The sequence below is a fragment of the Mustela putorius genome, unplaced genomic scaffold, assembly GCF_011764305.1.
Source record: "Mustela putorius furo isolate JIRA1106 unplaced genomic scaffold, ASM1176430v1.1 tig00000461_pilon_pilon_pilon, whole genome shotgun sequence".
Taxonomy (NCBI): domain Eukaryota; kingdom Metazoa; phylum Chordata; class Mammalia; order Carnivora; family Mustelidae; genus Mustela; species Mustela putorius.
Window position 1 is genome coordinate 1,406,143 of NW_025421390.1, and position 15,624 is coordinate 1,421,766.

General features: G+C 44.6%; 1 protein-coding gene across 3 annotated transcripts in view; it reads right to left on the reverse strand.

Annotated features, from left to right (window-relative positions):
• Nucleotides 1-309: 309 nt before the first annotated feature.
• Nucleotides 310-15,624, reverse strand: part of FAM124A (family with sequence similarity 124 member A) — a 112,770-nt gene continuing 97,455 nt past the window's right edge. For 2 of the 3 annotated variants that reach the window (XM_045080571.1, XM_004775225.3), the window contains one exon: nt 310-3,473. In XM_045080571.1, the coding sequence (XP_044936506.1) occupies nt 2,661-3,473 (813 nt within the window). In that variant the 3' untranslated portion in view covers nt 310-2,660. The remainder of the gene's footprint in view (nt 3,474-15,624) is intronic. The other variant, XM_045080572.1, reaches the window with a different exon arrangement.

Consider the following 15,624-nt stretch of genomic DNA (forward strand, 5'->3'; position numbering starts at 1 on the left):
AGGCACCATGATGGGATCGTGAACAGTAACTTGGGGAGTCTTTTTGCAGAAGAGACAAGGGATGGGTTGTGAACTAGACTGGGACACTTAGTAGCCCCCCTTCCCCCACCCCCTCCCCTGGGCCATGCTGGGGGGAGGTGTAAGGTCAAGATAAGAGACTGGGTTCCATTAAATGACAAAAAACAAGAAAACCCAAAAACCACAACAAACCCCCCCCCCAAAACCTAGGGCTAAAATCTAGATTTCCTGTACCTCAGAGTCCAGTCCAGGAGAGAAATAATTTGAGACAGCCTCATGTTTTTTAATTGAACACGTTTATTGAGCATTCACTGTAGGCCAGCCTCCATCACAACAACAGCAGTCCAAGAATCAGGATCCCCCAGTGGGTGTCAGGACCTTCCCTCGGTTGGTAGACTGGACTGTGCTGAGGGTGGGTTACTAAGAAGGGGTGGGACCGGAGAGCATCGGGGTTTGGGTTCCAAAGTAATCCTAGGGGTGCATGCAAGTATATTAAACTAAACTAAGGGCACGGATGGGGCACGCCAGGAGGAGCCATCACTGGATGGTGGCCCGTTTGTTTATGCCTCACTGACCTTTGCTGCTCACGAGCTGGCGTCAACACCTTGGAGTTATTTTTCTCCTTCTTAACATTAACCTGTTGTTTTTCACCCCCCTGCTGCCTTGAGTCACATTTCCGGATGGGAGGTGGATGGCTAGTGGCTTACTAAGAACCATCTCTGCACAAAGGAGCCCCTCAGGGCCCTGAGCCCTGTGCTCCTGGGGTCACCGGCATGACAGGAGGACCCCGTGGCAGAGAGGGCTGCAGACGCAGATCCCTTCTTGCTGGCTGTGCCCGAGGTCCTAGATCAGCCTCTCTCCAGCACAGGGCTCTGTCTGTTCTAGTAAATAAGATTTGATTGGAACCCAGCCACTCCTGCTCACTCCCACGTCTCCCCTGGCTGTTTCGGTGCTCAGAGCAGGGTCATTGCAACAGAAACCAAATGGCTGGCAAAACCTACCACGTTTGTTATCTAGCCCTTTCTAGAAAGTTTGTTTGCTCCTGGCCTAAAAGTAAAAGAGACCATGTTTTTATTTACTCAACATGGAGAATCTTATCATTTGGATGGTGGGGGGCAGGATCTAAGGTTCTCACTGCAGGAATGGCAAAGGCTTCACGGCTGCCTGGAGAGCAGTGTTGAAATGGATCCTGAGGCTGTATCCAGACTGGTGTGGAAAGCTGGGCCAGGAGTCATGGAGGCAAGGAGCACCAGACTAGGAAGTGAGCAAGGCCAGGAAGTCCATGCTCCTGTTTCCCAAAGGGAGGTAGCAGGCAGGCACAGCTCGGCGTCACCGTGCCCCGTGCTCGGCACTGCTGAGGTTGGGGTTGTAAACATGCCCTCCCTGAGTGGGAGAGAGGTGCTATTTAAATATCATTCATACTTCGACAGAAGCAGAAAACAGGCAGAAAAGGTTAAGGTTGGGCTAGAGCGCCAGCTTTTAATTAAGGCTTCTATGCACTTGTGGAAGGCTGGCGATGAAACAGGGTCTGTCCAGGACAACGTTTTGTATAAAACTTATTTGGAGAAGATGGGGGCCTTTATTAATTTGTGCCATCAAAGTGCCACTGAAAAAGGTTGCAAATTGTTTAGAAACAGAAAGATCAGGGTGTGTGGCCATACATGTTTCCCAGAGAGAGCATGGAGAGAGCAGTATAAAGTGTGGCTCCTGTCCTTTATATACGTACATATATACATAGCCCTTGGATGGTAGTTTTTTAAAATGCAACTGTCTTAAGCTTAGCTACTCCTACGACCGATATCCTGTTATCTTGTGACTCCAGTGAGCGGTTCCTCAGGGAGCCACATAAATCCCAGGAGTGGAGTGGTCCTCTGTAGACTCCACTTGTTACAGGGAGGTGTTGTTGAAAAGTGGATGCAAATCCGGTTTTTGGAACACAGATCATATTTTGATTCCACCATGAGTCTGTTACTCAGGATAAATCCTTATGAAGTATATTAGCTACTTTTGCATAAATTCAGATTTTCAGATACGCATGGCATCACAGCGAGGCATTACCGTAGCCCGATACGTGTTTCGCTGTTTTATCAAGCTGACTTTTCGCACTATCAGCACTACCTGGAAATTCTTAGGGCCACTGTTGCCTGGTGATGCAAATATGTATGCAGAATCCAGTAAGCTGTACGTTACGTTATTGTGCACTAATCTCTCATACAGGTCACTTAGTAGCTTTCCCACATTCAACATTTTGGCTTTAATTGTTTTTCCTTCACAGCATGAAAAATTGCCGAATCAGCTCCGGCTGACTAGGTTTTCTTTTCATTTCAAATAATGATATGAGGCATTTAAATTGTATTAAATGCACTAAACCATATCTCAAAAGGAATTGGGTATTCAAAAAAATTTTACAACTTAAGCTTGAGAATTTATTTGCATAAAAAATGTGAGCGTTTTTCCAGCAAGTCTCTAAAATGTGCCACCTCTCAGGTAAGAATGGGTGGTGTGGCACCTGTGCTAGTGAGACGGAAGGATTTCCGACGAACCTGAGGGGGCTGGCTGAGAGCACGCACGGGTGGTGTGCAGACCCCAGGGCGGCAGTAGGACCTGAGTCTGTGTGTCTGGAACACAAGAGCAGAGGGTGTTCAGATGTAGAATTCCTCCATGTCATTGTCCACGGGTCCGGCCAGCACTGGGGGCAGTGGGGCATCTCTGCCCGCGGTCTGTTCAGTGCGGAGAGCATCACAGGGAGGCTCTGGGGAGGACTCTGTGAATGAGGAGGGGCCATGAGTGGGGGGAGCAGCAGCGGCCGCTGGGGCTGAGGAGCTGCAAGGCCCTTTGGTGAAGAAAGGGAGGGAAGCCCAGGTGGTCTCTGTGGCCCCCCCACTCCCGGTGGGCAGTGGGCCGTCTCTGAAACCCTTAGGCTTTGACCAGTGGGTGCTGCACCTTTCAGGGGGGAGGGCTGCTTCCACGGTGCTGCAGAACCGACTGGGCGCCGAATAGGCAGAGACCACAGAGAGGTCTGAGGAGGACAGCCGGAGGCCCGTGTCCACGTCGGTCTCCTGGGCCCCCTCCAGGTCATCGATGGAGAGGAGGTGGCTGTGCCTCCCTTCCGTCGCCCTGTGCCCTGAGCCATCTGTGTTTGAAAACCACTGTGGTAGAGCTGAGGAGCCCGGGAAGGAGTCTCCTGTGGGCAAACAAAACAAGGACTTGCTTCTCTGGAAGGACCAGGGGAGGCTGGGAGGGCTGCCGGCTTGTCTGGCGGCTTCTTGTGGATGCCCGGTCGGCCGGCCTATCTGGCCAGGGCCCGGATGTGAGCTGTCCGGTAGGGGCTGCTGGCTGCTGCCAGGCGTCCGGCTCGGGGCGGTGGTGCTCGGGGAAGGCATGGAAGGAGGTTTTTGCTCCGACGCGTGGTGGCTTCTGCCAGCCTTAGGAATCCTCTTGTGCACCTTTTGTGCCTGTAGGGGAAGAGGGCACGTCATGTTAGTGTAGGACTGGGGTCACTGGCAAGGAGCAGTGTCGTGGCAATCAAACGTTACCAGACATCTCATTCTCCAAACTCTAAAACCAAGAGGTAGCAGAGTTTGGGTGAGTGTGGACCCGACTTCTCAGCCTGAGGAGACCTCTCTGAACCTGGGAGGAGATGCAGCCCTTGGCTGCCGTCGGGGCTATTGTTATTTCAAGGACATAGGGAGGGCTGCTTGCTGCACAGATTCGCCACAAGCATGAGGGCCTTGCCAAGCGTGAGGATGCCGGGATGAGGGCACCAGTAAATACAAAAAGAACATTTGAAGGGTGTGTCTCTCTCCAACCAAAGCAGCACTGTTTGAATGTAACTGATTGGAAGATGGGCGTGCTCAGGGTAGGGTATCACAGTCTTAGGTCAACATGGGACTCTATTCCAGTATGTGTGAGATTGCCAGGCTATATCCTAGGGGCAGTGGCCCATGGCTCAGGGTGGTAAATCTTTGATGAGTGATGGGCTATCAGGAAATTAGCATTTATTCTCTTGCTATCTGGAACCAGACTCTTCCATACACTCTGCCCTGCAGGGACTGGACAGGAGGGGGTGCTGCTGATTACTGCCAGACCCCACGGAAGCCCCTTAGGGCTTGGACGAGCATTGTCTCCCTCTAACACCTCACCCTGTTCTGCTCTTCCGCCCACCCTCCCTGCAGCACACGAGGGACCTGCTTCTGTTCTGTAGAACGGGGGACCTCTATTCGAGACAGAGTCGCCATCTGGTCTAGCTCAGTGCCTAAGCCTGCAGGTCAAACTTACTATGCAGTTTCCATTAAATAATGGATTTGGGGACAGCGGGTCTGGCCCTATTTAGTATGGATCATCTAATTTATGAATCCTTGAAATAAGGGTCCTGAATGTGGTTTACTATCTGGGATTTTTCCTGGCACCCAGCAGGCCCTTCCCTATACAACAGACACCCTTGTTCCCCTATTAAATGGGAACTAGGTTTTCCCACAGCTGCTTGCGAGATATGGGTGAATGTAAAATACACTTATTGTGTATCTATTACAGGTGAAGGAGTGGAAACTAAAATGAGACTCTGTGTTTGACCACGTGAAGCTTACATTGAAAGATAAGAGAAAGAAATCCCTTGGGCAAGAACCTGATGACAGGCCCAACGACAGGGCTGTGAAGGAGAGACCAGGCACACCTGCCCCGTAGGAGCAGAGGAGTCTCCAAAGGAGGTGGTCCCACAGGTGAGCCTTTGAGATGCACAGCTGGCCTTCTGCTGGATGGCATGGGTGGAGAGGAGGCTGTGCTAGAGAGGGGCCAATCCAAACAGGCTGACTGTTAGCAGGTAGGCAACAAATGTGGAGGGGGTGTGGGACTGAGAAGCAGCTGGCTTGATCACAGTCGAATGGGAATGGAGTCTAGAGCTGTTCTGGTCAAGGACACCTTGACTAGGTAAGAAATCTACATACTCATCCTTATGTTGCAGTCTTAATTCTGTTATTTATGTATGACCATTCCTTCCATTGATTTCTAAGGTCTTTGCCTACTTGCAGATCTCTCCTAATTTTATACAGTCTGATTCATTCTTTCCATCTCAACACTAACTGGGGGTCTTCTCCATGGGTGTGTTCAAGTTTTGAGTGGGTTATTAAAGGTGCACCAAGATGCTGCTCTCTTTTACCATCAGCCTCTTGCACCACAGAAATATTCTAGTTATCATTTTCTATGGGATCTTTGGTGAGAAAAAGGTCCAGAGGGCCAGGCACAGATAATTTTGAACAAGACATAATCTAAGCCCCTAACAACGAACAATACAGTGTTCAAGGATGATAAAGTGAGCTATGATGAGAAGGTGAGTGACAACGGATGGAGCACGTTTGGGCACAAAGGAGGGAGACGTTGATTCTCCTGAGAAATGAGGCAGCATGGGGAGAGGGTAGAAAAAGCTTCCCTTGGGCAGTCATACTTGGACAAAATCTTGGAGGTGCACGAGGTGCCCTCCAACTGGAGGGCGACCAGTGTGGCATGGAGGCACGCTCATGCACAGAAGCAGCCTGATCAGAGGCTGTAGGTGTGAACCAAAGCAAGAGGTGAGCCCTGAGAGGTAAGAGGAGTCTCGTCAGGGTGGGCCCCAAATCGTGTTCATGTAAGTCCCCTGCACTTTAAAGCCGGAAGACTTGAAAGCAAGATGGTGACACGGCCAAGTCTGTGGTTGCGGCATAAAGGAGAAAGGACTGGATGGGGAGGAAGACTGGTGGTAGAAAGCATTTTAGAGGATACTGCTGTAGTCTTTCACTTTGTAATATTTGTGACAAGCCACATTCCCGGTGGCTTGCCCGAGTATCTTCCCAAACATCAATTCAGATATTCAGGTCTTTGTATGGATTATCTGTCCAACCTCCTGATCCTTTTCTTAAATCTCAGTCTCTATATTCTGTAGTGTGTGTCCCCATGGCCTGATGAATCTAGTCTTGCCCTTTCTGTACAGCCCACTGAAATTCCCAAGTCGTTCTGCCAAGGGTGGCTTAAGAAGCCAAAAGTGAAAGTAGCACTTATGGAGATTTTTGATGGTCCGAGTTATAGATTTTTGAAGAATATGGTGCAAAATGCTTTTGGTACAGCTTGTAAGTGGGTGCAGTGTGGTTCTCCTGATGGTCTCAGGAGCTTTCCATCTTTGGAGCCTTGGTAAGCATATTTGCATTCTGAATCTGCCTGAAAAAGGAAGCCTCCATGAGAATTGCTTCATGAGCATCAAAAGGCCAAGGCTGCCATGAAAGAAACTGCTAGGAGACATCAAATCATCCCACTATCAGGGGGCAGAATGGTGTTAAATTTGACTTAAAACCAGGAACAACTGGCACAGGACAAACAACTGGTGGTTTTGCAGGGATTTTCACCACTGTGCTTGTTCAATGGAAACCTACCTATGTTCTCTCATTTTGGCTCCATCATGAAGGCAGGAGCTCAGATAAACCCCAAATTACCTGCCTTGAAGACAGGAAACACCCCATGTTGGTTACTAGTGTTTCCACTGTGCACCTGGGCTGGTAGGGTTCCAGCTGGACAAGCACTGGCTGGTGGTAAGGGCAGGGTCGGGGGCAGGGAGTTGCAGGAGGGTGGCTGCGAGCCTCCACCATTCCCTCCACCCCAGTTCCCACGCTGAGTGCATGGGGGATGAGTTTGCAGCAAATCTGGTGGTATTCTCCAGCTTTGCAGAAAAGTCAGCTTCAAAAGCAGCATCTCGTCTATCTTAAAGACAACTCACATAGACACTGGGTGGAGCTTCTTTCTGTGCCCTTCTCCTGGCTGTGCCTCTGTTTCTGGCCTCTCTTGTCTGCTTGTCTAACTTGACCAGGAACACTACAGGCTGAGAATGAATCATTTAGATGTTTCAGGAAACTCTTCCCCAGGTGACCTTTCCAGAGTAAAACCTCACCCTGTGGGCCCGCCTTCCAGGGAAGCCTCTCTCTGCCTGGCCTCGGGCTCTCAGGGCTGCCTTCTTTGACAGCAGCCATGTGCCTTGGAGTCCCCTGCCTTTCTCTCTGAAGCAGTGCAGGCTGCTGACTCACTGGAAGCCAGTGGGTCCTCCCTTTGCTATTTATGGAACAGAATAGCATTAGATAAATGAATCTGCTTCAGGCAACTAGCCAGGGAGATCTGGTTATGTCTCTGAAATCACAAAGCAGTGACATGTAGCAGTCACCCCGGAAGCTTCTCTGGCAACTTTGAGCCTAGGCAGTTTGCAGTTAGGAGCATGAAGAAGTCTGAGCTGAGGCATCTTTTTCAGTGATCTGGGTGTCAGTAGACTCATTTCCTGGCACATGGGTAGAACCCCTGGTGAAGGGGACTCTGCCCTGACCCAGTAACCCTGGGCAGTGTCACACTGGAATTCTCCCTCGTTCTCACACCTCCTCTTTCTGAGAAGGGTCATTTCCTCTTGTGTCCTTGGTGCAAATACAACCAGGGTGGCAATGTGTGCTGAGTGATGAGACAGAAATAGAAATTTTAATCCAGCGACTAACAAAAACATTAGGGGCAACTCAAGGAAATTGGGCAATGGGTTTACATGAAAAATCAGATTTTTGTTCTGAAGAAAAACACATCTTGCTTCCCACTTCACTGTCCTCTGGGAAGTTTTCATATAGCCTATGTTGTCTTTGAAATTATTTAAAACATTTAAAGTTGTTTAAAGACTTACTTTTTAAAGATTTTATTAGAGAGCATGAGGAGGGGTGGGGGAGAGGCATTGGGAGAGGGAGAAGCAGGCTCCTTGCTGAGCAGGAGCCCAATATGGGGCTTGATCCCAGGACCCTGAGATCATGACCTGAGCCAAAGGCAGCCGCTTAACCGACTGAGCCACCCAGGTGCCCCTAAAAATTATTTTAAATAGAAATGATTAAAATAATTCTTATTGAAATATAGTTGATATATAAAAAATAGAATAACAGTGCTGTACTAATATTACGTATTGTGAAATGATCACCATAATAAACCTAGTTAATCACCACACATCCTGCATGAGCTTAAAGTGGGAGCTGGCTGTGTTGGGGGGAGGCTCACGGCCACATTCCTGCAACCCTTACCCCAGCCCCTGCCATTACCACCAGCTAGTACTCTTCCAGCTGAAACCCCACCTGCCCAGCTAGCGCTTCCACGGTGCACCTGAGCCCCCCTCTGGTGACCAACATCAGGTGCATCCTCTCTTCAAAGCAGTGTAATTTAGGGTTTATCTGAACCCCTGCCTTCATGATGGAGTCAAAAATAAGACGGCACAAGTAGTTTTCTGATAAACAAGCACAGTGGTGAAAATCTCTGCAAAACCACCAAGTGTTTGTCCTCTGCCAGTCATTCCTGATTTTAAGCAAAAAAAAAAAAAAAAAAAAAAAAAAATTGTTTTCTTGTAATGCAAACTCTTAATCTGCTCTCTTAGTAGGTCAATATACAACCCGGTATTGCTAGCCAGTCATTAAGCTGTGTCACATCTCCACGGCTTATGTATTTTACAACTGAAAGTACACCTTTTGAACAGCTTTACTCCCCATCCCCCAATCCTGGCAATCACCCGTCTGTTCTCTGTATCTGTGAGTTTGTTTGTTTGAATTCCACATCGAAGTAAGATCATATGGTACCGTTCTCTGACTTGTTTGCTTAGCATACTGCCTTTGAAGTCTATCTGTGTTGTTGCAAATGGAGGGATTTCCTTTTTTATGGCTGAAAAAATATATTTTTCTTTATACATTCATCTACTGATGGGCACACAGGTGGCTTCTGTATCTTGGCCATTGTAAATAATGCCGTAATGTGTGAGTTCTTTTGGGGGGTTTTCATTTTCTTTGGATGAATACTCAGAAGTGGAATTGCTGGATCTTCTGGGAATTCTATTTTTAGTTGTTGAGGAACCTCCATAAGGTTTTCAGCGGTGGCTGCAGCAATTTCCATTCCCACCAACAGCCTTCACTCCACATCCTCGACAACATGGTATTTCTTGTCTGATACCAGCCACTCTGATGGGTGTGGGATGGCATAACATTTGGTTTAGATTCGCATTTCTCTGATGAGGAGCGATCCTGGACACCGTCTTATGGATCTGCTGGCCATGCGAATGTCTTCTAGAGAAAAATCTCTATTCAGATTCTCTGCCCATTTTTTAATCAGGTTCTTTATTTGCTACTGAGTTGTGTGAATTCTTTATGTATTTGGATATTAACCGCTTATCAGATAAACATTTGCAAATATTTTCTCCCACTCAGTAGGTTGTGTTTTCATTTTGTTGATGGTTTCCTTTGCTGTGCAGATGCCTTCTTGTTTGATGCTGACCCACTGATTATTTTGGCTTTTGTTGTTTTCCTTTTGGTGTCAAATTGAAAAAAATCACTAGGACTGGTGTCATGCAGCTTACCTGTTTTCTTCTAGGGATTTCATCATTTTAGTTCTTATGTTCAAGGTTTAATCCATTTTGAGTTCATTTTTGTGTATGGTATAAAACAGTGGTCCAGTTTCATTTTTTAAAAATGTGGCTGTCCAGTGCTCGCTTCGGCAGCACATATACTAAATGTGGCTGTCCAGTTTTCCCAGTACCATCTACTGAAGAAACTGCCCATTCCACATTGTATATTCATGGCTCCACTGTTGTAAATTAACCAACCATGTATGTGTGAAATTATTTCTGGGCTCTCTATTCTGTTCTTGGGTGTACGTATCTGTTTTTATGCCAGTATCATTTTTATGGCTAGAGCTTTGTAATGTAGTTTGAAATAAGGAAGTGTGATGCCTCTGGCTTTGTTGTTCTTTCTTAGTTAAGATTACTGTATGGTGACTAACACAGTAAAAAAATAAAAAAATTTAAAAATTAAGATAGCTTTGGCTCTTGAGAATTTTTTTGTGGTTGCATACCAATCTTAGGATTATTTGTTCTAGGTCTATAAAAAATATCACTGATATTAATAAGGATTGCATCAAATATATAGATTGTTTTAGATTGTATGGACATTTTTACAATGTTGATCCTTCTAATCCATCAGCATGGAATACCTTCCCATTATTTGTATCTTTTTGCGTTTCCTTCATCAGTGTCTTATAGTTTTCCACGTATGGCCTTTCACCTTGGTTAAATTCATTCTTAGGTATTTTACTCTTTTGGTAAAATTAGAAAGGATTGTTTTCTTAATTTCGCTTATGGTTATTGGTGTATAGAAATGCAACACATTTTTATATATTGATATTATACTCTGCAACATTACTGAATTCATTTATCAGTTTTGACAGGTTTTTTTGTTTGTTTTATTTTAGTATAGGCTTAAGGGTTTTCTCTATATAGTGTCATGTCATCTGCCAATAATGACAGTTTTACTTCTTTCTTTCCAGTTTGGTTGCCTTTTATTTCTTTTTCTTGCCTAATAGTTCTAAGACTTGCAGTATTATGTCAAATAAAAGCAGTAAGGTGGGAATCTTTGTCTTGTTTCTGGTCTTAGAGGAAAAGTTTTCCACTTTTTCACAACTGTGTATGATGTTAGTTGTGGGCCTATTATATATGCTCTTTATTATGTGGAGGTATGTTTCTTCTATATCCAACCTATCCAGAATTTTTATCGTAAATGTTGAATTTTGTCAAATGTTGAATTTCTTTCTGCATCAATTTAGATGATCATATAATGTTTATCCATCCTTTATAATATAGTGTGTGAAGGACCCCAGGTCAGAACTATAGTATAGCCTATAAGTTTTAACATTCTTTTTATAACCAGCTTATGCTAACTAAGAAACTGTGGCCAACTGACCATAGATAAGGGAGTCAGCAAGCAGCATAACAGGATAACGAATAACAAAAATCTGTGTTTAACCCAGCTGTTTCTGGCTTCTGTATAATAATGCTTCTAATGCTTTGCTAAGAAATGAAAAATTGCTTAAACCCTCGCTCGCTGTGTAATCAAATAAAGTTATACCCTTCCCCTGTTAAGAATTTCCCCTACTACTAAGTAAAATTGATAAGTACCAAGGCCGTAGACGTGCGGTTCGGCACGTACGCTAGCTGGAGACAGGCGGTTCAGCACGTATATAGATAAAGGTTAGAAACGTGCAATTCAACACGTACCCTCTACTGTACACTATCTGAACGGTGACTGGCCAGAATGTAGGTCCTCCAAAGCCAATCTGCTAACACCAAGTATGCCTTTTTCAAATGTTCAAATTGTCAGCCAATCAGCTCCGTCCCATCCAAAACTTGTTTGTACCTGTCTATAAAAATCCTGCACCACCCCAGCCTGGGGTGCTCAGCTAGCAGGAACTGCTGACCACCCGTAGGCGCTACTGACCACCCGCAGGCGCCTGCGTAACAATAAAGAACCTCTTGCTGTTTGCATCCTGTGGCAGTGTTGAATTCTTGGGTAAGGGGATCCGCAAGTCTTTCAGTGTAACCCTGATAGGTGGATGTTGAACCATCTTTGCATCCCTGGAATAAATCCTACTCAATCATGGTGTACCATCCTTTCGAAACTCTCTGGACTTCTTGGATCTGCAGGTCTGTTTCCTTCCCTGGGTTAGGAGAATTTTCATCCATTACTTTGTCAAATAAGTTTCCTACTTTTTCTCTCTCTTCTCCTTCTGGGGACCCTTATAATGTGAATGTTAGTTTGCTTGCTGTTGTCCCATAAGTTCCCAAAGCTATCTTCACTCTTGTTCTTTTTCCTTTTTGCTGGTCTAATTGGAGGAGTTCTGATGCCTTGTCTTGGAATTTACTGATCCTTTCTTCTGCTTATCTAGTCTGTTGTTGAACCCCTCCAGTGCATTTTTCAGTTAATTACTATTTCTTCTGCTCTATGACTTAATATGTGGTACTTATATTTTCTTTTTGTTGAAATTCTCATTGTCCATTTTCTCCTGAGCTTAGTGAGCATCTTTATTAGGTAAATTCCTTACCTCTATTTCATTAAGGTATTTTTCTGAGACTTTACCTGTTCTTTCATTTGGAACATGTTCCTTTGTTTCTCCATTTTCTTTCATTCTCTGTGTTGGTTGCTATGCATTAGAAAAAACAGCCAAATCTCCCAGCCTGAAGGAGCAGGATCATGCGGGAGATGAAATTATTATTCAATCTTGCTCTGGCTTTTCACTGTATCTTGGAGCTTTGCGTTTGTCCCAGCAGTCTATTTTATTCCTAGTGGCTTCAAATAATTGAAGGTGCTCTAAGACTTGTGAGTGTCCCAAAGGGAGGATCTCAGTCAGAGCCTAGATTCAGGCTGATTGAAAGCTAGACCCTCAGGCAGCAGAATTTAAAATATGCAAATATAACTCTTTCAGGGGAAGACTGGGAGACAGGTGTTGTCTGCTTTCTCTGCACCAAGCCTCAGCCCACCCTGGGATGATAGCCAATTAAGAAGCATTTCTTTGTTTGCTACCATCCAACTGACACACAAGCCCTGCTGGATACCAGGGTCAAACTATCAAGGAATGTTTTCTCAGGGTGGCAGACACAAAAGGTGGGACACCAAAAAAAGTATATAAGCAGTTCCTTTCTTGTAACCTGGGGCTAAGAGGAGGAAAAACATGAAGATAAAGAGCATAAGGATGGTGCCACCAGCCTTCCCAGTCTCTGGAGAGGGTTATAGTCAGCTCCCATACAAGTATTGAAATAAAAGCATGCCCCATAGGCCACAGCTATAAAGATACAGTAATAACCTGCTTTTATGGAGAGAGTGGGAATTTCAGTCTGATACCTCTTTGCCCTGTGGTATATAGTTGGTTAAGAACTCCTTTTCAATTTGTTATAGTCCTCTGGAGCCTGCAAAGGTTCAGGCCTGCTGGCCAGCAGAGCCAAGCAGCCTCCCCTGGAGGGCAGCTGCAAAAACAGGGCACAAGACAAAACTCCTTTCTGGGAGATATTGGTGACCTGGAATGAGGCAGAGGGAAGAGCACAAAAATAGCACCCACAGGCAACTGTTTGTAAAGCATTTCAGTAGGTCCCTGGATATGTGTTAAATTAGATGTGCCAGCCCTTATGTGACGCTTTAAGATAGGCAAACAGGGTGTGGTATTTTGTTTTTGTTTTTGTTTTGTTTTGTTTTTAAAGGAAGACTTGATGCTTTTTAATTCACTGTCTCTCTGCTAGGCCCTGGGGGTGGGTAATTCTGGATAGCCCTTTAAGAACTATTTCTAAAAAAAAAAAAAGAACTATTTCTCAGGTCCTGATAGCCTTGTGGGGCTTTTGGACAGGAGCCCCATGGGTTTTCAAAGCTAGATGTTTTGGGGACTCATTTCTCAGGTACACACTTTAAAAAGCTGCAGCACTACAAGAGGAGTTCAAATCCCTTACTCCCCAGGGAGAGATCCGAGTTGTGAAATCCCTCTTGATGGTAGGTTACTTTGCCAGGACTGAGTTTCACTGTGAGACTGTGTCTCAGCCTATCCTACCTTTTTTTTTTCTTCTTAATTGAAGTAGAGTTGACACACAATGTTTCATTAGTTACAGGTGTACAACATAGTGATTCAACAAGTCTAAATGTTATGCTGTGGTCACCACAAACGTGGCTACCATATGTCACCATCCAACACTATTATAACCACACTGACTATTTTCCCTATGCTGTTCCTTTCATCCACAGGACTTACTCATTCTGTAACAGGAAGCCTGTATCTCCCACTCCCTTTTCCTCTGGCAACCATCAATTTGTTCTCTGTACTAATGTGTTTGTTTCTGGTTTTTCTTCCTTTTATTTCACTTAGCATAATACCTTCTAGATCTATCCATGTTGTTGCAAATGGCAATATCTTATCCCTTCTTATGGCTAATACTCCATTGTGTGTATGTATGTGTGTGTGTAAACACACACGCCTCAGTCCACTCATCTCTCAATAGACAGTTGGGTTGCTTCTATATTTTGGCTAATGATACACTAAAAAAGGGGTATTACCTCTTTTTGGAATTTGTATTTTTGTTTTCTTTGGCTAAATAGTAGTGGAATTACTGGATCATATGGTATTTGTTTTTAATTTTTTTGAGGCACTTCCATACTGTTTTCTACAGTGTCTGTACCAATTTACATTCCCAGCAAGAGTTCACAAGGGTTCCTTTTTCTCTATATTCTTGCCAACACTTATCTTTTTGATACTAGCCATTCTGATAGGTGTTGATATCTCCTTGTGGTTTAGATTTACATTTCCTTGATGATGAGTGATGTTGAGCATCTTTTTTTTTTTAAGATTTTATTTATTTATTTGACAGACAGAGATCACAAGTAGTCAGAGAGGCAGGCAGAGAGAGAGGGGGAAGCAGGCTCCCTGTGGAGCAGAGAGCCTGATGTGGGGCTCAATCCCAGGACACCAGGATCATGACCTGAGCTGAAGGCAGAAGCTTTAACCCACTGAGCCACCCACGCGCCCCGAGCATCTTTTCATGTATCTATTGGCCATCTTTGTTTTCTTTGGAGAAATTTCTACTCAGATCCTCTGCCCAATTTTCAGTTAGATTATTATTATTTTTTTGGTGTTGAGTTGTGTAAGTTCTTTATGTATTTCTGGATATTAACTCCCTATCAGATATATCATTTGCAAATATCTTCTCTCATTCAGTAGGCTGCCTTTTCATTTGTTGATAGTTTGGTTTGCTGTGCAAAAGCTTTTATTTTTTGGTATAGTCCCAATAGTTTATTTTTACTTTTGTTGCCCTTGCCTTATAGGAGCCATACCTAGAAAAATGTTGCTAAGTCATGGCCATGTTCAAGAGATTACTGTTTATGTTTTCTTTTAGAAGTTTTATGGTTTCAGGTCTTACATAGTTAGGTTCCTTAAAACAAAACAAAACAAAAATGTTTATTTTTTTAGAGTCGGAGAGGGGGAGAGAGAGAACCAATGAGCAGGGGGAGGGGCAGAAGGAGAGAATCTCAAGCAGACTCCCTGCTGAGCATCTTTCCCCTCAACGATCCCCTGCACCCGCCCCCAGCATGGGGCTAATCCCACTATCTTGAGATCATGACCTGAGCCAAAATCAAGAGTCAGATAGATGCTCAACAAGCTGAGCCACCTGGTGTTTCCTCACATTTAGCTTCATAATCTATTCTTGTTTATGGTAAAATAGTGGTCCAGTTTTATTCTTTTACATGTAGCTGTCTAGTCTTCCCAGAACCATTTGTTGAAGAGGCTGTCTTTCCTCTGTTGTATATTCTTGCCTTTCTGGTTGAGATCAATTGACCATATATACATGGGCTTATTTCTGGGCTCTCACTCTTTTTTTTTTTTTTTTTTAAAGATTTTTAAAAATTTATTTATTTGACAGAGAGATCACAAGTAGGCAGACGGGCAGGCAGAGAGAGAGAGGGGAAAGTAGGCTCCCGCTGAGTGGAGTGGGCTCTCTATTCCGTTCCATTGATCTGGGTGTCAGTTTTTATTTGCAGTACCATCCTGTTTTGATCACTATAGCTTTGTAGTATATCCTGAAATCAAGGATTGTGACAGCTTCAGCTTTGATCCTTCTCAAGATTGCTTTGGCTATTGAGGGTCTTTTGTGGTTCCATACGAATTTTAGGCTCATTTCTTCTGGTTCTGTGAAAAATGTTGTTGGTATTTGGGTAGGGATTGCATACAGATTGAATCTGTAGATTACTTTGGGTAGTACAGACATTTTAATAATATTCTTCCAAT